We start from the raw sequence: 22,694 nt of genomic DNA, 5'->3' as shown, positions 1-22,694 counted from the left end.
ATAACTAACTGACTCATTATTACTTTTTCATAGATATAAGTATGCAGTTAAGCTCAGCCCAGTCTCACTGTACCCTTCTAGAGAAACAACTAGAATATACAAAGAGAATGGTTCTCAACGTAGAGCGAGAGAAGAATATGATCCTAGAACAACAGGTGACCATATTTTCTATAGTAATATAATATGTTTTTAAAGAATATTTAATGTCATGGGAAGATTGTCATTTTAAAAATCTTAAATAGAATATAAAGCTGTATATAGGAAATTTCCAGTTATGGTGATACATACTAGGTCATCTGGACCAACCTTTTTGTAGAGGAAAACACAAAAAACTGGACAGAAAATTAAAAAGAAAGGGAGGGAGGGAGGAAGAAAGGAAGAAAAGAAAGTACACAAAGGCATTGTAGAGTTAACAAGGTGATGAAAAATCACCAATTCAAAAATCTGTGTGCAGACTTAAATCCAAAGAAGTTGACCTCTAGAGAGGTTAGTTTCAGGTCCCTTCCTTCTTAGGGCATTTCTGATTCCAGAAGAGTCGGTTGAGAGGCTAAATAATGCTTTTGAAAGCCATGTTTATGGGGCTAAGGAAACTAGAGTCCAGGGCCTGCCAAGAGTAGGAACTCTGGTATATCTTCTGTGCTCTGAATGCTTTGTAATGGTGAACAAGAAGAAAAACAACCCAGATTACAGCTCTGCTCTAGGTTATCAGAGTAATCCAGAAAATCTTAGTCCCCGAAATTGGATTAAAGTGATCCTGGATGGCTAATGTTCCCAGGGACCTCAAATTATTTTTATAAACGTCTCTTCTACATAGTGAGAAACTTTCAGTCAAAGATAACCAGGCAGAAGGAGATAAAGCACTATGAAAAGAAATAGCATACATAACAGACTATATAAACACTCTCATAAGTTATCTCCAGCTAGGTACTGGCTCTAGAAGAGAGAGACTTTAAAATAATTATGCTTGCTAAAATCAAGGAGACAGAAGATAGGAACAAAATTTTCAGTAGAGCATTAGAAACCATAAAATGGCAGAGCAGATTTGAGAAAGAACCAAATAAAAATTGTAGAACTAAGAAATACAATAAGTGAAATTTAGAACTTAATGGTGGATCTAATAGCAGATTAGAAGAGATAATTAGTGAACTAGAAGCTGAAACTGTCCAGATCAATGAAGAGACAAAACAATAGTAAATTTAGAAAAGAGAGTAAGAGGCAGAAGTTAGAGTGAGGTCAAATTTATGTGTGACTAGAGTTCCAAAAGGAAAAGAGAAAGAATAGGACAGAAACAATATTTGAAGAGATAATGGCTGGGAATTTTAAAAAATTGATTTAAAAAAAATCAGACCACAGATTCAAGAAGATAAAACCAAAGTAGGAAAAATAAAAAGAAATAAAAGAAATAATAAGACAAGAATAAAATCCTAAAAGCTGCTGGGGAGGAAAAAAAGGGTACATTCAAAAGGACAACAATTAAAGTAACAGTGGACTTCTCAACTGAAAATACTGAATCTGGAAGAAAATGGATATAATTAAGGCAGTAAAAGAAAATAACTACCAATCTAGGGTCCAATGCCTGGGGGAAATATCCTTCAGAAATAAAGGTGAAGTGAAGACATTTTAAGACTGACAAAATCTGAGATAGTTTGTTACTAGGAGATACATTCTAAGGAAACACCAAAGGACATTATTCAGACAGAAGGAAAGGTGTCTTAGATGGAAGGTCAGAGATGCAGGAAGGAATGAAGAACAACGGAGATGGTAAATATATGGGTAAATCAAAATGAATATTGTATAAAACAGCAATAATAATGTTTTATTTATGTTTAAATATATATAAAGGATTAAAATTAATGAGAACAGAAGCTCATAAATTAGGAACTGGTAAATATAGTTTAAGTGTTCTAAGATCTTTGCTTTATGTTGGAAATGGGTAAAGTACCAGTCAATACTGGATTTTAATGGGCAAGAATTTAATAGGTTTTTCAAGGAACTGGAAAAGTGATTCTAAAATTTGTATGAAAAGGAAAGGTCCAAGAGTAGCCAAGCTATTCTGAAGAAGAATAAGGTGAGGTCTTACTGTATTACATATTGATGCTATCAAAATTAACATGATATTTGTATGGACAGACACCAGAATAAAGGAATAGGATATAGTCAGACACACTTATGTGGAAACTCAATATAAAACAAGGATGCCACTACAGAACATTGGAGAAAAGTCAGACTTCAGTAAACAGTTTTGGGAAAATTGGTTATCTGTGTGAGGAAAAAAAAAAGAAAGAAATTGATCCCTACCTCACACCATACACAAAAATCAATTCCAGATGGATTAAAGACTTAAATGTAAACTTTGGAATTTTTAGGAGCAAATACAGAACAATATCCTTATGACCTTGGAGTTAAGGGAGATTTTTTAAGCAAGATACAAAAAGTAACAAAGCAGTAGAAAAATGGGCAAAGTTATGAAGAGGCATTTTGAAGGATAAAAGGAATCACAAATAGTCATACATTTATACAAAACTTGATCAATCTCATTAGTAACCAGGGAAATGCCAATTAAAAGCACAAGATATCTATCTATTCACCTATTCACATTTTATCTTATAAAATAATGTAGAAATTCCTATCATAGCTAAATATTGTAGATCAGTGACTTTTAACCATTTTTTAAATGTTTTTATTGAAGTATAATTTACATCTAGTGAAATGCACAGGTCTTAAATGTACAGTTCAGTGATTATTGATAAATGAATATGCTCATATAATCCATAGTCCTACCAAATAACAGAACATTTTTTTAATAAATTCATTTATTTATTTATTTTTTGCTGCATTGAGTCTTCATTGCTGTGTGCGGGCATTCTCTAGTTGTGGCGAGCGGGGGCCACTTTTCATTGCAGTGTGCGGGCTTCTCATTGTGGTGGCCTCTCCCGTTAATGGAGCATGGGTTCCAGGCACGCAGGCTTCAGTAGTTGTGGCATGTAGGCTTAGTTGTGGCTCACGGGCTCTAGAGTGCAGGCTCAGTAGTTGTGGTGCATGGGCCTAGTGGCTCTGTGGCATATGGGATCTTCCTGGACCAGGGCTTGAATCTGTGTCCCCTGCGTTGGCAGGCAGATTCCCAACCACTGTACCACCAGGGAAGTCCAACAGAACATTTTTATCACCCCAGAAATTTTCTTATATCTCTGCCAAGTTATTCCCTGTTCTCTATCCACCTCCCAGCAACACAACTACTATTCTGATTTATTTTACTTCAGATTAAGTTTGCCTGTCCTAGAACTTCATATAAATTGGATCATAGAAAATGTACTTTTTTGTGTCTGGTTCTTTGGTTTAACAAAGTTTTTTATATTAATCCATGTTGCTGTATGTATCAGTAGTTCATTCCTTTTATTGCTGTAGAGAATTTCATTATATAGATATGCCACAAGTTGGTTATCCATTTTTCTGTTGATGGACATTTGGCTTGTTTGGAGATATTATGAATAAAGTTTGGAGATATTATGAATAAAGCTGCTATGGACAGTTTGGAGATATTATGAATAAAGCTGCTATGGACATTCTTGTACAAATTATTTTGTGACCACATGTTTTAATTTCTCTTGGATAAATATCTAGTAGTAGAATTGCTGAACCACAGGGTAGGTGTATGTTTATAAGAAACTGTGAAACTGTTTTCCAAAATATTTTCTTCTAAAAGCTTTTTGTTTTCATTTTTTTCCTGTGATCCATCTGGAATTAATTTTTGTATGGTGAGAGGAAATATTCAAGGTTAAATTTTTTCCATGCGGATGCCCAGTTGTTCCAGCACCATTTGTTAAAAGATTTCTTTTCTCCCGTTGAATTCATTGGGCACCTTTGTCAACAATCAATTGACAAAGATAGATAAAGTCTGTTTCTGGGACTCTGTATTATCTTTTGGTCTATGCTTACACTAATACCATGTAACTTTATAATAAGTCTTGAAATCACGTAGTGTGAATCTTCCAGCTTTGTTCTTTTTGTGGTTATTATAGATCCTTTGCACTTCTGTATAAATTTTATAACCAGTGTAACATTTTCTAAAAAATAAGTCTGCTGAGATTTTGATCGGGATCTTGTTAAATCTATAGATCATTTGGGGAAAACTTGATAACTCAAAAATATTGAATCTTCCGATCCATGAACATAGTATATTTCTCTATTATTTCAGTCTTCTTTACTTTCTCTTCATAGTGGTTTGTAGTTTTTATGAGAGGTCTTGCACATCTTTTGTTAAATTTATCTCTAAGAACTTTGTATTCTTAATGTTATTATGAGCAATATTGGACTTTTTTTCATTTTTCTATTACTAGCATATAAAAATATAATTGATTTTTATGTGACTTTGTTTCCTGCAGCCTTGCTAAATTTATTCTAGTAGTTTTCATATTTTCAAAGGATTTTCTTTATACACAATCATGTCATCTGTGAATAAAGACAGCTTTATTTCTCCTTTTCCAATTTTTTTGGCTTTTATTTCTTTTTCACACTTTATTGCTCTGGCTATTACAGCTAGTATAGTGTTAATTAGGAGTAGTAAGGACTGACATCTTTGTTTTTTTTTTTTTTTTTTTGCAGTATGCGGGCCTCTCACTGTTGTGGCCTCCTCCGCTGCGGAGCACAGGCTCCGGACGCGCAGGCTCAGCGGCCATGGCTCACGGGCCCAGCCGCTCCGCGGCATATGGGATCCCCCCAGACCGGGGCACGAACCCGTATCCCCTGCATCGGCAGGCGGACTCTCAACCACTTGCGCCACCAGGGAGGCCCGACATCTTTGTTTTGTTTCTGATCTTTGGGAGAAAGATGCCAGTCTTTCACTAGGATATTACCTCTAGGTTTTTCATAGTTGTCCCTTATCAAGGTGTGGAAATTACTTTCTATTCTTAGTTTGCTAAAAGCTTTTATTGTGAATGGGTATCAGATTCTGTGAATTGCTTTTTCTACATCTAGTGAAAGGGTCATATGATTTTTCTCACTCATTCTGTTAACACGGTAAGTTACACTGTTTGATTTTCAAATGTTAACCAACATTGCATTCCTGATATAGACCCCAATCAATCTTAAAACAGTATTCTTTTTTTACATTGCTTGATTCAGTTTGCTAATATTTTGCTTAACTATTTTTGTGACTTTGTCCATGAGGGATCTTGGTTTGTAATTTTCTTATAATGTCTGGTTTTGGTGTTATGGTTTTGTTGGCCTCATAAAGTTAGTTGGGAAGATTCCTTCTTCTATTTTCTGGAAGACCTTGTATAAGAGTAGTATTATTTCCTCCATGAATGTTTGATAGAATTCAAATTTGATAGATGCTATCTGGGACTGGAGTTTTCTTTAAATGTAAAGTATTTTTGAATAATGAATTCAATTTATTTATAACAGAGATTGGGCTACTCAGATTTTCGTTTCTTCTTGTGTCTTCAGAGAAGTCCCTCTTTCATTCCTGATATTACTAAGTTGTATTTTTGCTCTTTTTAAAATTATCACTCTACCTATCACTTTATCAACTTTATTGATTTTTTTTCAAAAAAAATTTTTTTTAAGTTTTATGTTCTATTTCATTGATTTCCACTTCATTTTTATTATTTCCTTCCTTCTATTTATGTAGGGTTTAATTTGCTATTTTTTCCCTACCTTTGTATGTTAGAAACTTAGATTATTGATTTTAAAACTTTTATTATTTCTTTTTAAATGTTATATCTTGTGATTAAAACTATCAAGTTCCCTGTAAACATTGCTTTACTTGCATCCCACAGATTTTGATATTTTATATTTTCATTATCTTTCAGCTAAAAATATTTTTTAAGTTCTCTAGTGGTTTCTTCTTATATTCTATTGACTTCTCTTCTTGTACTTTTTCCCTTCTCCTTCTCCTTTTTAGCACCTGCTCTACAGGTTAAAATATGTGTTCTTAACTTACCATAGTCTGCCATGAATTAGTATTAAAACATTTCACATGTAATATTAGGTCCTTACCACAGTATGCTTCCACTTATCTCCCTTTGTGCTACAGTTTTCATACATTTTATATTATATAACTCACAATACATTGTTTTTGTTTCTGCTTTAAGTGATCAGTTTTCCTTTAAAGAAAATTAAGAAACAAGGAGATATTTATCCACATTTTTACCATTCCCAGTGCTTTCTATTTCTTTAGGTAGAATCAGTTTTTCATCCAGTGTCATTTCCTTTAGTCTGAAGTACTTCTTTTAAAAGTATGCTGGAAATTCTCTTAGCATGTATTTGTCTGGAAAAGGCTTTATTTCACCATCATTGGTGAAGGATAGTTTCACTGGATATAAAATTGTAGTTGATGCTTTTTTTCTTTTAGCACATTAAAGCTGTTCTCTCAATTGTCCTCTGGATTTCATAGTTTCTAATGAGAATTGTTATCTTCATTCCTCTGGGCATAATGTGTTATTTCTCAGGCTGCTTTTTTTTCCTTTTATCACTGGTTTTCCACCATTTGATAATGTGCCCAAATGGGGTTTTCTTTGTATTTATTCTGCTTGGGTTATTTTTTGTTTTGTTTTGTTTTGTTTAGATTCTTGAATATGTCAGTTAATATTTTACATCAAAATTGGAACATTTTTAGCCATTATCCTTCAAATAATTATCCTTGTCTGACTTCTCTCTCCTCTTGTTCTGTAACTCCAATTGAATGTTAGACCACAGGTCACCAAGACTCTGTTTATTGGTTGTTTCAGTTTTTCGTTTTTTAATAGACTATTTTTTTAGAGCAGTTTTAAGTTAATGAAAGATTGTTCTCTGTATGTTTTATTCCTTTGATAGTTACTTTTCTATGTTAGAGAGCGGGTAAATCAGTGACTGGTTTGGTCACCTTGTGAATAACACCTTTATTTATTTAATACACGTTTCTCTGATGATGTTTTCCATAGTAGAAATACTATATAAAGATACATAGAAGATTTTGTTCCATTGATCTAATATCTTTTTTTACACATTATATTTGTTTTTTAAAAGTATTTTATTTTCTTGTTTTTTTGCTCATAAGCACCTAAAGTATGTACATGTATGTGTGTGTTTCTTATGACAGATTTATATTGTGCTTTGAATTCTCAGAAATTGCATTACTCTTGAGCCATTGGCATCACTTGCCAAACTTAGGTTTTGTTTTTTTCCTTTCCAGGCCCAGCTTCAAAGGGAAAAAGAACAGGATCATATGAAGCTTCAAGCAAAACTTGAAAAGCTTGATGTCTTAGAAAAAGAATGTTTTAAACTTACAACAACTCAGAAAACTGCTGAGGTAAGCTTCTACTTGTTTCTTTGAAGTGGTGATGCCAGGAATAAATCTTTAGTACTAAGCATAATTACACTGTATGTGAATATGCAGTAAAATTAGATTCATAAAACTTCATTAACAACTTTTAGTAATCCAGATATGAATTCCTGCCTATAGAGATGAAAAGTTAATGTATTCTATCACAACATGAATGAGCTTGCCTTTTGATGTGAAATTGTAGTTTTGGTTTCTTCTGCAATGGCAGAACATTTTCATTTGTTAAGTAATTTACCTAAAGGATATTGAAAAGATTGCCTTTCACCACTTACAATTAAGTTAAGCCTACTCTAGATCCTGTCCTGAAATGCCCTCTCCTTTTCTACCCAAATCCTATCCATTTCATAGGACTTTCTTCCAGTCCTGCTTCCTCTGTGAAGCCTTCCTTGAGTTTTCCAACACTCAGGAAACTCACCCTTTGAAATAGTACTGTCTTCTAAACTACACCATGGACATAAGATGAAATACTTATGTGTATAAGATTATACAGTATAGGGCTTCCCTGGTGGCGCAGTGGTTGAGAGTCCGCCTGCCGATGCAGGGGACACGGGTTCGTGCCCCGGTCCGGGAAGATCCCACATGCCGCGGAGCGGCTGGGCCCGTGAGCCATGGCCGCTGAGCCTGCGCGTCCGGAGCCTGTGCTCCGCAACGGGGAGAGGCCACAGCAGTGAGAGGCCCGCGTACCGCAAAAAAAAAAAAGATTATACAGTATATACATGGTCTGAGTCAAATCATATCATTTCATGTATATTACTGTTGTTTCCCTAAGTACAGCATAAATAGACGTTTGTTGTAATTTGTCTATATTTTGAATGAAACATTGAGACCCAAGACTATAATTGTTTGACCTTCTAGACCTTTAAAACCTCCCAAATTTTCATTATTATGATTTTGTTGATGAAAGTTAAAAGAGCCTATGCATATACATTCTTTCCTTTTCCTTTGGTCTTCTTGTATATAATAGCAGATAAAAAAGCATAGGAAGAAAGCCAAGAAAAATTTAGCATTTTTTGCCATTCCTTTTTCTTACTTTCTGCTTTAATTTACCAAACTATTAAGAATCAATACCCTAAGGACTCTATTTGGAAAAGGAATATAAGATATTTGGCTCTAGTTTTTGTATAATAATCCCAGATTTTTTATTCTTTTGCAGGGCAAGATTAAACATTTAGAGGAAAAACTAAAGGAAGAAGAACATCAGCGTAAGCTCTTTCAAGACAAAGCTTCTCAGGTAAATAGAGCACTATATCATCTCATCTATCACATTAAAATCATGTACGTTTTATTGTACTTTATTAACTGAAACCTGTATTCTAGACTCTAATTTCGGCTTCCTAGCTTGTTATATTTTGTCTCGTTTTGCTATAATACTGAAGTTCTCAATAAGTCAGCCAGTATATTTATATACTTGGATGTATTGCCAAGAGATCTTTTGGTCTTTTGAAATTCTGACAAACATATATATATTCTCAGCTGAAAGAATTCCTGCTATAGATTGTTTTCAGTTTGAGATACATAAAATAATTCATTCCCTTAAAAACAGAAAATGATTGTAATTACCAGTAGACCTGGTAACTTTTTCACACAAAAAATAGTATTTGAGGCTTTCTTTTCTTCCTCAAAAAACATTTTGTCTTTATAAATTGAGATCTGATCCTCATTATAATGTTTTTGAAGAAGAAGAAACTTGTTAAAAATCAATTTAATACATTTTTTTCAATATTGTAGCTTCAAACTGGACTTGAAATCAGTAGAATTTTGATGTCTTCACTATCAAATCCAAAGCGCTCCAAGGAAAAGAAGAAATCTTCAAAGGTATGCAAACACTTTATTCTTATCTTGCTAATACTTATTTCTTGCTAATACTTATTTCTTCACCCTTTTAATATTTATACCTATCCATTTCCAAAAAAAATTTGAAAAGATTTATAGTACAAGACAATGCTTTGAAATGGGCATAAAAACATGAGTCAAGTAATGATGGTTTGGGGTGAGAGGACAGAAAATTCCATAAAACCTAGGTTAAAGAAAGTAACAGCAGTTGAGTGCAAAACCTAGCTCTGAGTTTGCTTAGCAGCCAAAGCAAAAAGGAGCATATAATGGGCAGTACATCTATCTTTGTGAAATAACAATAAGCCTTCCAGTTTTTCTAGAAAGACAAACATTTTCCTAGTACTAAACTGTTAGAGAAATGTATTTTGGATACTTTACGAAAGAGGCAGTAAACAACACAATAGATACTGACAAACACAATAGATCCTGGAAACAGTTTTATATAATATATGCACAATAAAAAGACAAAGATACAGTATTAAATTATATTGTATTATAAATTATAGTATTATAATTATAGTCATTTCTCTAGGTAAACTATTTTTTTCTGTGCTCATAGCCTTTGGATTTGCCTAAAAATAAAGATTGGGGAAGTACTTTATAGATTTACCAATAATATTTTGTTTAGATGAGTTGATGTTTGGGGTTTATTATATTAAACTTTCTTATTTATAATGGTAAGAAAGAAAATGTTAATCCCTTTTAATCTTATGATTCTGAAATTATAGTTTTGATGACCATCATTACTGTTTACTCAATATGCATGTAGTGTTTGTGTGTGTTCTTTGCTGTGGGAACCAAGCATGCTATTTGCAAGTTCTGGCCACTGCCATAGGCTCACCCTATGGATACGATAATGGAGGAAACGTTATACCTAACTTTAGCTAGTCATTTATTCCATAAATAAGAGTTACTATTTAATAGTTTGGCTGCATTTTTCACAGATTTTTTCTTTCAAAGAATTTGCAAAATACAGTAATGAAAAACATTTTCCCAATGCAATTTATGTTGATTTTTTAGCTTATTTCCTTCCTCAAGTATGTTTTCTGTCTTGTCTGTACAGTAAGGTTAGAAGCTGCAAAGCCAAATAGAAAATCACTATAAGTAATTTGCAAGTGGAAAATTATTGACTTATTTTTGTATTTGTGTTTTATGGCATCCTTTGATGAATTAGTGGAAAAAAAATTTTAATAAGGTACAGGGAGAAACAACGTAGAAGAAATGAAGGAAAGAAAAGGTAGCTGCTGGAAGAAAAGAAAAAGTAATTAACAGCAAAATCACTTTAAAGAAGTAGTTAGTTCAAGTCCCAAGTTCATAGGATCTGCCTGTAATAATGCCTCCCTTTAAAGATGGCAGGGACACTTAGTTGCTTGCTGAAGGTAGGATCTGATTTTGAAACCTCTATGAGAGTCCTGCTTGTCTCACTGACACTTACTCCATATCCTGGATGTAGTTCATTCAACTCATACATCTTGATTTACATAGACTAGTACCTTTAGGTAGTAAAAAGATAAATAACACAGGAATTTACAGAGAGGCAGATAAATATACAAATATAAGGCAGAGTATAATAAAAACTTAATGGAGGTATAAACAAAGTATTGTGGTGCTGTATAGATAAAGAATATGTGAAGGGGTCATGCAAGAAGCAGCATTAAAGGCGGCCTTGGAAAATTAGTAAGTATTGATAGAGATGAGGAAAAGTGTTTTACAGTCTGAGAGTATAGTTGGTTTTTCCACGAAACCATAAGTAATTGTCCAGTACTGGGTGTGAGATGGTGTCATATGAGACTGAAATTGAAAATATAGCTTGAGGTGAGATTATGACTGATCTTCAATGCCATGTTAAGAATTTGAATTTTTATTCTATAAATCATTGGGAACCATTGAAGGCTTGTAGGCAAATGATTAGAGCTATACTTCTAGATGGTAAGTGACAACAGTATAAGGTGAGCTTGGAAGTAAAGAATCAGGCTGTTTGAATGTGGTAAGCAAGATGATGGAAGCCTTTCCTGTGATGTTTTCATTATTCTCTTAAAAGGTTAGACTGTAATCAATCAGAGATCTCATTCAATATAGTAACTAAAAGAATTAAATTTCTTTTACTCTTAATTATAACTGCTTGAAATAGCCTTAGACCAGACCATTGTCTTCCATTACTTGAAATTACCATTCCTAAAGTACAGAGCTTGAATGATTGTCCAGGGCCACCAAGCAACTCTTGAGTGAATAAGAACTGACTCAAACTTGTGATTTCTCTACCTCTAAGCCATTTTATTTCTTTAATTTTCAGGAAAAAAAATTGAATGTTTATAATAGTTAAGATATCTAAATTTTCATTTAGAGTTGGTAATATTTTGTTTTCATTATGGAATATGCTCAGTTTATTGATTATTCTCTTGCTGAAGTGTTAAGTAGAATGACCAATTCACCCCAGTTTGCCTGTGACTTTCCTGGTTTTAGTACTGAAAATCCTGTATCATGGGCAAATTGAGACAATTGGTCACCCTAGTTCAATCCTTCCTACAAAAATAGTGAAATCATTTACTTTTAAGAATGTAGTTCAGCAGTGTCTTTTTTAAAATGTTTCATGAAGGAGTATATATAGCAAAAAATGTCTGCTCGAAGAATAATAATGAAATTAGCACTTGGTGTACTGACCACCCAGCTTAAGAAATAGAACATTACCAACACTGTTAAGCCCCAGCATATATCTCTCCTAAATTGTATTCCCTCCATCCAAGGATTAACCACAATTCTGATTTTGCTTTTATCATTCTCTGGCTTTTTTTAAAAAAATTACTTTGCCAAATAAGTATTCCTAAGAAATACATTTTTTAGGTTTATGCTTTGAACTTTATGTAAATGGACTTATTCTGTTTGTGCTCTTCAGCAGCTTTCTTTTTCCACTCAGCATTAAGTTTATGAGATTCTTCCAATTGATGCATATACCTATGGTTCGCTGCTTTTTATTGCTAAAAATATTTTTTTCCTTTCTCCTTTCAGTGATCATTTGGTTTGTTGCTCACTTTTTGTTATTATAAAAAACACTGTTGAGAACTTTCTTGTACATACCTCTTGGTGTATGTGTTCAGGAGTTTCTCTAAGATCCTGGGCCATAAGTGTTATGCACCTTAGCTTTACGAGATAATGTCCAAAGTGATTGGACCAGTTTATGTTCCAATCAGCAGTTACCATTGTTCCATATCCTAACCATAAGTGTCTATTTTTGTTTTTCACTTTTTATTTTGAAAAATTATATATTCACAGGAGATAACAAAAAAATATAAAGGGAGGTCCCATGTATCTTCAACCAGTTTTCCCCAATGGTAACATCTTTCATAAATATAGTATAAAGTCCAGGAAATTGAAATTGGTACAATACACAGAACTTATGGAGATTTCAACAGTTTTTTATTCATTTAGTTGTGTGTGTATATGTATGTGTGTGTGAGTATATGTAGTTTTATATAGTTTTATCACATGTGTATATTTGTGTAACCATCACCACAATGAAGATACAGCACTATTCCACCTCTATAAGGTTTCTTCATGCCATCCCTTTATAGTTACACATCATCCTGCTCCCTAACCCTTAGCAATTTCTAATCTGTTTACCATCTCTATAATTTTATTTCATGAATGCTATATAAATGTAATCATACAGTATGTAACCTTTTTTTAAAATTTTTATTTATTTTTGACTGCGTTGGGTCTTCATTGCTGCACGTGGGCTTTTCTCTAGTTGCGGCGAGTGGGGGCTACTCTTCATTGTGGTGCGCGGGCTTATTGCTGTGGCTTCTCTTGTTGAGGAACATGGGCTCTAGGCACACGGGCTTCAGTAGTTGTGGCATGTGGGCTCAGTACTTGTGGCGCACGGGCTTAGTTGCTCCGCGGCGTATGGGATCTTCCGTGACCAGGGCTCGAACCCATGTCCCCTGCATTGGCAGGTGGATTCTTAACCACTGCGCCACCACGGAAGCCTAGTATGTAACCTTTTGAGAGGCCTTTTTTGCTCAGCCAATTCCCTTGCAATCCACCCAAGTATTAATACATTTTTAAAAGTTTCTGTGTAGTATTCCATGTTATGGATGTGCCACAGTTTAACTGTTTACCTATTGAAGGATATTTGGATTGTTTTCAGTTTTAGGCTATCACAAATAAAGCAGTTATAAACATTTGTATACGGGTTTTTGTGTGAACATAAGTTTTCATTTTTCCGGGATAAATGTCTAAAAGTGCAATTGCTGAATCATATGATAACTACATGTTTAGTTTTATAAGAAACTTCCAAACTGTCTTCCAAAGTGGCTGCATTATTTTGTGCATATGAGTGATCTGGTTTCTCCGCATCCTTGCCAGCGTTTGGTGGTGTCACTTTTTTTTTTTTTTTTTTTTGGCTGTTCTAATAGGTGTATAGTGATGTTTCATTGTAACTTGCATTTTCTTAATGGCTAATAATGTTGCATTTGATAAATGTCTTTTAAAATATTTTTTGTTTACTTTTTCCCTTATCAATATTTAGAAAACTAAATGTTTAAAGGGAGGACCACCTCCGCAAATTTATTCAAAGTTTGGATCACTGCCTATTGTGGCCGAGAAGGTGAGAGGGGAAAAATGAGGATACTTGGTCAGATAAACTCAGGCTTTGTTGTAAGTGCTATTTAAATGCCATCAGTTACTTAAAATCATTCTCAGCTATTTCTTTTCCCCCCGAAGTCTGCCAGTGCAGGCCATTCCAGGAATGCACGTACCCAAAACCTGCAGACAATGCAACATTACAGGCCACATATCCTTCAGAAACTGGCTGAAGTTTCTGAACCTAGATGTCTCTACAAGCCTTCTAGAACAACTTCTCAATGTGAAGATGTACCTTCTGACTCAGAAAAGTCCATTTCCATTTGTAACAATTTGTCTGAACTTTTGATGGCAATGCAAGATGAGCTGGACCAAATGACTATGTAAGTGTTTATCAGAAGAAGTAGCAAGATATTTAGGTATCTTTTTTTCTTCTCAGTCTTTCAAACAATGCCACTTATAAATTCTTAAAAGTCTTACTTAGCCATTTGGATTTATTTTGATCTGCAGATTTGTTGTCATTGATTTTTTCATTATATTTGTTGTATTTCAATTGCATTTTAATTATCTATGTGTAATTACTACTTTTTCCAATTTAAAGTGTTTCTGTATTCCCAAGATCTGAACTGATAGACAAATATTTCTGTCATTCTAACAAATGGGGTCTGGTGACCTTAAATTATAACTCACAAATGCTTTTATAAGAAAGATTCTCCTCTTGTTTTTTATAATCTTTTTAGTTAAATGAATGATTTCATTAGACAAATAGGAAAGCAATTGCTTGTTTTAGATTCTGGCTGGTCTGCATTACAAGTTTGAAGCATCCATAGTAAACAAGATTCTGTATGGGATATATACTTTAAGCTTCAAGTTTAAATATATATTCAACAAAAATTCCAGAAAATACGTGATTTGGGTGGCCAGCTAGTTGAACTAAGACCTCTGTAGAAGATATAACTAGTTCTATTGGCAGTGTTTCTTTGAGTAGGCTATCACCAAATCTAGGGATTTCTCAGGCAAATACTTCTATAGCTGGAATTCTTCCACAGATTCTACATTAAGAATTCCAAACTTGGAATGAAAAAGAGTCCCTTAATGCCTCTAGCTAAGGACATCAGAATATTTTACTACATTTAACTGTAAACATCAAGAATTCAGACCTTTTTTTTAAGATTCTTTAAGATCCTAAGTCTAAGATATTTCTAAATATATCTAATCTCAAATCATAAGAGCCTGTTTATAATTACCATAGATTTAATTTGATAACCCTACAGAAAGAGACTGTCTTTGAAGGTTAATATTTAACTCTGATTAAAATTTATGATTGAACAGAATATTGTCTAATTGTGACAAAGACATATACTATAAACTGTAATAGCACTTGATATTTGCTTTTCTTTCATAGGGAGTACCAAGACCTGCTGAATCAAATGAAAGAAACTGAAAGCCAATCAGTCTGTGAAAACATAGAATGTGCACTAGAACATTTAGTCAAGAAAATGGAAATTAAAGGAGAACAAATTTCTAAACTAATGAAGCATCAAGACAGTGTAAGAAGGCTTTAGTAAAAGATTTTAATGAAAAGATAATGTATCTGGATTCAGTGTTATATCTCTGTATGCCCTTCCAAATTTGAGGCCTGTATGTATGGCTTAGACAAAAGATGATAGATAGGAATCCCTTAGGCTTATTATAGAGTCATCTGTCCATTGAAATAACATGGCCTCCTACGTAACTCTCCAAGATAATACAAAGAAAAGGAAACAAGGAAGTTTAGTTATGGGAAATTCCCTGGTGGTCCAGTGGTTAGGGCTCGGCCCTTTCATTGCTGGGGCCCAGGTTCAATCCCTGGTTGGGGAACTAAGATCCTGCAAGCCTCATGGTGTGACCAAAAAAAAGAAAAGAAAAGAAAAGGAAGTTTAGTTATGTGTTTAAAAATAACTTTGGGAAAATTAAGAGGTAGGCTAGATTTGCTTTACAGCTCTCCCAGTTATCCTTTTAGCATTCTTTCCCCTTATCCCTCTCTCCCCTAATGCCTTAATGAAGCCCCTTATGTCAACAGGTGTCTAATGCATATATAAACCTGGCTTCTGAAGCAGTACCCCAACTCTAAAACTGCTATTTCCAGTTTCCCAGAACAAGCTATGCTGTGTTCCATTCCCTGGAGACCTGTGCTCAGCTAGCTCTAGAGGGGTGATGAGGGGGACTCTATCCTTGTGTGTAAATTCTTAACAGCTAAGAATGGCATAAAAGTTTTAATATTTTAATGAAAAAATCATGGAATGTTATATTTTGTCCCAAGACAATGACTCCATTCTTAGTACGATTAGGCTACTGGAACAGAAAGCAGAGGGAGTCTTTCCAGGAACCCTCAGGTCATATCATGTAGCTATCTGCCTATGGAATAATCAGCATTCATATAAGTTGGTGATATATTAACCTCACAATTAAGCCTTCCCCACTTTTATAGGAAAGTAATAAAGAATGCAGAATTTTACTGCCTTTACTCTTCTATGGCCAATAAAGAAAGAAAGAAGGAAATGAAATTTTAAAGCAAACATTTTCACTTTACTGGCTTTTAAGTCTATAGTAAGTAAATTTTTTGTATGATTGTGTTAGGGTGAAGATTATATAACTTGTATACTTTCTTAGAATCACACAGGAGAAACTTGAAAGGAATAGAAGAAGAGTCATATTTTTTTAATTTAGGAAGTGTGTACATAAATAATATTTTGAAAAATATTATTTATATTCCATAATAACTATAGCAGTATAAATTTTCAAGCATTTTTACACAAATAGAACACCAGATACTTAGCCAGTGTCTAGACCAGCTCTACAAATTAGGCTGTGCTTAAGTGAAATAGATTAAGTAATGGAGGGAATTCCCTGGCGGTCCAGTGGTTAGGATTCTGCGCTTCCACTGCAGGGGGCACAGGTTGGATCCATGATTGGGGAGCTAAGCTGTGTGGCCTGGCCAAAATAAATAAATTAATTTAATTAAATAAATAAATATTTAAAAATTTTTAAAATATTAAGTAATGGACTGGACTTGGAAGAAATGGGTTTTGACTAGTTTATAAGTTTTGTTTTGTTTAATTCTGTCTACCCAATCATTACTAGATACTCCTCAATGAGATAAAGTTATTCCTTTGCCTTTTTTTTTTAAACTGTCATTCAGTAGTACTTTAAACTCATGAATACTTTAACTTTAAAATATATATATATATATATATATATATATATAGACTCTATAAACTTGATGTTCATTCCTAGCACCAAATCTTCGCTTTGTTGTTAATGTCACCTGAAAGGTCCTTCTCTCACCTCCCTGTTCTCCAGATTTTTCCCATTTCATATCTTACATAAACATTCCTTCCTCTCAGCTTCTCCAGCCCACATTGATCTTGTCCTACTTTTAGCCTTCTCAGATAAACACTTTTTGTCCTAGTCAAAATTATTGTGGCTTGAATTATTATCTAGTTGTCACATATATGCTTTGATTTCACTAATAAGAGCAGTAAACACCTTGAAAGCAAAGATTGTTTTATTCATTATCTTTCTGTCTAACTAGCACAGTGTTAGGCATGTAATAGGTATTCAATAAATACAGACTTACTGGGCTTCCCTGGTGGCTCAGTGGTTGAGAGTCCGCCTGCCGATGCAGAGGACACGGGTTCGTGCCCCGGTCCGGGAAGATCCCACATGCCGCGGAGCGGCTGGGCCCATGAGCCATGGCCGCTGAGCCTGCGCGTCCAGAGCCTGTGCTCCGCAACGGGAGAGGCCACAACAGTGAGAGGCCCGCGTACCGCAAAAAAAAAAAAAAAAAAAAAAAAGAGACTTACCGAACTTTTTAATTTCACGTAATCTTTAAACCATCAATCTAATCCATCTACAGTAAGGTATATTTTAAGTATATATTTGACTAAAATGTTAGATTTTTTTTCTCTCCAGGTCCGCAAACTGCAGCAAAAAGTTCAGAATTTGAAGATGAGTGAAGCTTCAGCTATTCAGAAAGAAGATAGCAACTGTAACGGATCAAAGAACATAAAAAATAGCCCCAGGAAATGTTTCCTAACTAACTCTCCTCAAAAGAGCAGCAACTTCCGTCCAATAGGAGTCCATAATCTTCAAATGAAATTGAGAAGAGATGATATCATGTGGGAACAGTAACACAGTAGCAAAACTGTCACCTTAAATGAACTTTGTCAGTGAGATCTTGAACTATCTAAAGTGGTTTTAATTTAATATACCTTTATGAAATTTTGAATTATGTTTCTAGCCTCTATAAAGTGTCAAACTGTAGTATTTTAAAATTAGTGCCTAATGACCTCCTAAGAGCCCCAAATAATAAATGATTGCTTTCTTGTTTTTCTTATTGACTGAAGTACCTAATCTCATCATGTGTTAGAAACATTGTTCACTGTGCAGATACCTTAAGCTAAATTTAAAAAATTATACTAGACTGATGATATTTAAAATTGAGTTAAATTTGAGATACAAGTGCCATAACACTTTTTTATTTAGTAGGCTTGGAACCTTAAGAACCAATATAAAATTAACAGAGTATGGAAAGGTCTTTTTACTTTCCTGTTGCTTCCTCCCTATCTTATTTTATAACTGGGAAATGTTTTTCTTTTTTGGAAAGGGAAAAGCTTTGGGAAGAGGCCTTTAGCCCAAGTTTTTATGTGACAATTACAAATAGGAACCCATAGTTACTTAATATTTAGATGACAATAACTCAGCTGTGGAAGCCTTCCTCTGCTATTCCCATTCTCTTTTACAAATCTAGCTTTGGTTTTTTTGATCTTACTCCTTTATAACTATATTTTTGGTATTTTGATTCGTGGTGCCATAAGAGATTTCTTTGTACATATATGCTTTATAATAAATTTACATTTGTTGACCTATCTTTCCAGAAGCCTATGGAAACTAGTACAACTCTTCTGAACTTATTTGGTTTCTCATCAGAATCCTTTGGGGCAACTAGAGAACTGGAGTCATCAACTGAAGTAGAACTAGAAGACTGACAGAAAAGGCATAACAGAAGTGAGGAACTCAGAAGATAGGGTAGCAGTTTAAGAGATGGTGATTCCAAAGGAACGGATTGGGAGGTACATCTTTATCTACAGCTGGGGGGATGTTCAAGCTATAGGTGTGAAAGAATAAGAAGATCAACATCTTGGGGAGCTAGGAAAAGCAATTTTTTAAAAGACAGTCTTTATATCCTCCTAGGAAATCCGAAAAAGTGTGTGTAGGAGAAAGAGGGTAATTGTGGACCCTCTGTTGGGGGAGGAGGAAAACTGTGATTCAGTCTCATTGAGAGAAGAGGTGCTGTTAGAAGACCTTTCCATACCTGAAGTGGGGAGATGACTGAAAATCGGCACATTTATATTTGGAATTGTCCTTGAAAGCAACTAATGGCTGAGATAAAAGTTTCTCTCCCTTTGGTTCAAATAGTACATTTGTTCTTCACCCACTTTCACTCCCTCTCCCTTTACAGTACCTTCAGCCCCAGAGATGTTCCACAGACTGCTTCGTCTAAACTCAGTTTCATCACCTTACCTATTTTTCAACTTTGCCTTTTCTCCTCAAGAATGTGAGTGCTCGGTGCTTTATGTCCACCTAGAGGGGTGGGATAGGGAGGGTGGGAGGGAGATGCAAGAGGGAGGAGATATGGGGATATATGTATGCATACAGCTGATTCACTTTGTTATACAGCAGAAAGTAACACACCATTGTAAGGCAATTATACTCCAATATAAATGTTAAAAAAAAAAAAAACTAAAACTCCAACAGAAGGTGAAACTAATTAACCAGAAATGAATCAAACAGAGAACTTGAGAATGAGAAAGCAGTGGCAAAGTTGTTCTAGTTAGCATAAGTTGTGTTTTAATAATAATAATCACCATCATCTAAAATAAAATCTTTAGAAACTGTGGTTGTAGAACAGAGGTTAAAATTGACATTTCTTCAGGTTATTTCCATCATTATCTCAGAGTTTCATCTTGTTTCACGGTCTTCCTTTTTTTCCTTATTTTCCTAACCATTGTCCTTTCCTTTGAAGGCCATGTGCCGAGATAATCTATCCAAGATCATATTTGCTTAGTTCCTTCAAAGACCCTTTCCTCTCTCTGGTATTAGTCATTCAATTTCCTGATTTTACCCTTAATTTTGATTCATGAACTTCACCTTCTCAGCAATCTTGGCTTCATACTAACTGAATCGTGGCTGTCTTCTATGATACTGTTTTCTACTGAAATCTTGATTCTTTACATAGGGAGACATACATTTTCTAAGTGTTAACTTCTGATTTCCTTCATCTGTTTAAAGAATAATATTAGAACATTGAATAAACTACTTTGAATGCTTGCTTAATATATTTGTCATTTTATATATAAAAACATAAATGACAATTGCTAAGACAGCTTTATACAATTAATTTGAAATTACTTACACATTTTTAAAAAATCTAACATTGGATTAAGGTTTTGCATGTGTTCAAGTTTGGAAAGACTTGAACTTAACTCCATTAGATGATGTCGCCTTTTGTGAATCCAATTCCACTATTCTATATACATTTTGCAGGAATTTCCTCTCTTTTTTCTAGAAATCTGTTCATCCAGGTCTCCTCTTTACTGCTTTAAAAAAAAAACTGATAAAAAATGGCAGATATGCACACTTGCTGCTGTTGACACTTTGTATCTCATTCTAATTTCCTGCCACCAACTCCCAAACTGATCTATATCTTGGCAATTCCCTGTGACAATCTGTTCACAGTACCATCTACTGTTTTAAAGATAAAGTCATTATTGCTACATCCTGAATAACAGCAACAAATGACCTTTACACACTTACTAAAACAATGACTTGATGATTACTGATACATTTTTCAATCAGGACTACAGCAAACAGCCCTGATGCAAGTTATAAAAATAGTGAAATTAGGGCTTCCCTCGTGGCGCAGTGGTTGAGAGTCCACCTGCCGATGCAGGGGACACGGGTTCATGCCCCGGTCCGGGAAGATCCCACATGCCGCGTAGCGGCTGGGCCCGTGAGCCAGGGCCGCTGAGCCTGTGCATCTGGAGCCTGTGCTCCGCAACGAGAGAGGCCACAACAGTGAGAGGCCCGCGTACCGCAAAAAAAAAAAAAAAAGTAAAATTAATTCAAAGGTTTGAAGATTTTTCCCTTTCCCCTTCTTCCCTTCCTATTCCAGAGATACTTCAGCTTTACTGCTAGACTGGCTGCTTTGTTAATGTCATCAAATAAGGCAAGGAGCAGACACATGCACATTGTTGTTTAATATACCACCTGAATCAGCAATACAGTAGTCCAGAATATTTTGAAACATATTTCAGGGCTTTTTCCAGCCAATCACCTCACCCAAACAATAATCCTTTCCTCCCATTTCTGAGTGCCTGGGAACAGTTGCCTTTTCAGATTTGGAGGGGACTTGGGTAGCATAAGATAAATTAGATTCTTAGTTTCGTATATTTGGCTTCTTTTTCCCTCTTGTCAGTATTCCACTTAAACTGTTTTGTATTGTGCATCTTTCTTCCCTTCTCACCAAAGGGCTGACCTCAGGAGGCAGAAAAGAGCAGGCTTTGTTGTAGCTAATTAGAGAGGGTAGATACCTGGGACACTGGCTGGCTACCAGCATCACAGTAACTCTTGAAGATCTTTGCATTTAACAAACATTTGCCAAACATTTTATTTTGTACAGGGCTCTGTACTAAGTTCACTGTTTTTTTGTTGTTGTAGGTTATTTTTGTTTGTTTTTCGTTTGATTTTTCCTTCTTGAGAATATGTCTAACAGCTTGAGGTCTTTACATTAGTAAGTCATATAACTTTAATGAATCATAATCATAAATCCTAGAAAACTATGTACTAGGCCAGTTTAAGCCTGATATTTGATATTTAATATGGGAGCTAATTTCTTTGTTTCCTTTCTTACAAGATTATGTATATATATATATATAATATATAAATATATATTTATATATTATATATATATTTACAGTACACATATACACACACACACACACCCTCTATATCTGCTTACAGTGCTCATTCTCAATGTGTTAACCTTCAGTCTTAATTTACAAAGCAAACTTATCTCAAATCATCAATAATAAAATGTGCTGGTGTTCAGTAATAATGTGTAAATTTCAGTTTTTTCTTTTTCTATATAAAAAGAAAATAAAATTCAATTATGCTTAAAAAAAACAAACAAAAAAGAATGTGTGTGCTGTTGTTTATACTTAGCAAAAAACTCACCAGGACTATTAATGCAGCCCTATCTTTCTGTGCCTTTGTTTTCTATGCACTTAGGACAATGGCCGAATAGATTTATCAGTAGTGAAGTCATTACTTGTGGAAGTGTATTACTAAAACAAATTACCATAAGAAATTAAATTCATTTAAGGAACACTTGAATATTTCAATTAAGAATTGAGATATTTCTTGCAAAATCAGTGTAGTGTAGTAGAAAAAACATAGACTTCAGAAATTAGGAGACTTGGGTCCATGTTGTGATTCTGCCACTTAGTAGTTTGGACGATCAAATAACTTTTTGGAGCCTCCATTTCTTACTTGTAAAGGTGGGATTATATTACTACCTACCTCATAGGATTGTTGTGAGATTAAATGAAATAACATGTCAAAGCACCCAGCAGAGGTGTTGGCACTGAATAAACACTCAATAAATGTTAGATCTGAGTAGCCAAAAAAAAGAAAAAATTGTCGTAGAACTTAAATTTGCATGGGTTAAAGCCTGAAAGCAAGAGCCAAAAGGTACTCTTCAAAAAAGTGAGAATATTCTAATTTAGTTTTTTTTTTTTTCTTTTTCTATGTGCCTGGGAGGAAATTGCTTTGGCTTGTTTCCTGGCTCAGGTTTCTAGTGGGGGGTGGGTAAAGAATATAGTCCTACTATGGTGCAGAAATACATAATCACACACAGCAA

At 34.4% G+C, this 22,694-nt stretch overlaps 1 protein-coding gene across 3 annotated transcripts in view; it reads left to right on the top strand.

The window, feature by feature from the left end:
- The window catches only part of CEP57L1 (centrosomal protein 57 like 1), a 70,387-nt gene that overhangs the window by 37,312 nt on the left and 10,381 nt on the right, over positions 1-22,694 (top strand). For 2 of the 3 annotated variants that reach the window (XM_060114671.1, XM_060114670.1), the window contains exons 4-12: positions 34-155; positions 7,172-7,288; positions 8,475-8,552; positions 9,050-9,136; positions 13,680-13,757; positions 13,874-14,115; positions 15,138-15,282; positions 17,687-18,846; positions 19,236-19,331. In XM_060114671.1, the coding sequence (XP_059970654.1) occupies positions 34-155; positions 7,172-7,288; positions 8,475-8,552; positions 9,050-9,136; positions 13,680-13,757; positions 13,874-14,115; positions 15,138-15,282; positions 17,687-17,905 (1,088 nt within the window). In that variant the 3' untranslated portion in view covers positions 17,906-18,846; positions 19,236-19,331. The remainder of the gene's footprint in view (positions 1-33; positions 156-7,171; positions 7,289-8,474; positions 8,553-9,049; positions 9,137-13,679; positions 13,758-13,873; positions 14,116-15,137; positions 15,283-17,686; positions 18,847-19,235; positions 19,332-22,694) is intronic. The other variant, XM_060114672.1, reaches the window with a different exon arrangement.

This window comes from Mesoplodon densirostris, chromosome 12 (genome assembly GCF_025265405.1).
Source record: "Mesoplodon densirostris isolate mMesDen1 chromosome 12, mMesDen1 primary haplotype, whole genome shotgun sequence".
In the NCBI taxonomy this organism is placed as follows: Eukaryota; Metazoa; Chordata; class Mammalia; order Artiodactyla; family Ziphiidae; genus Mesoplodon; species Mesoplodon densirostris.
The sequence above is the reverse complement of the archived record's forward strand: the minus strand, read 5'-3'. Positions and strand labels throughout refer to the sequence as shown.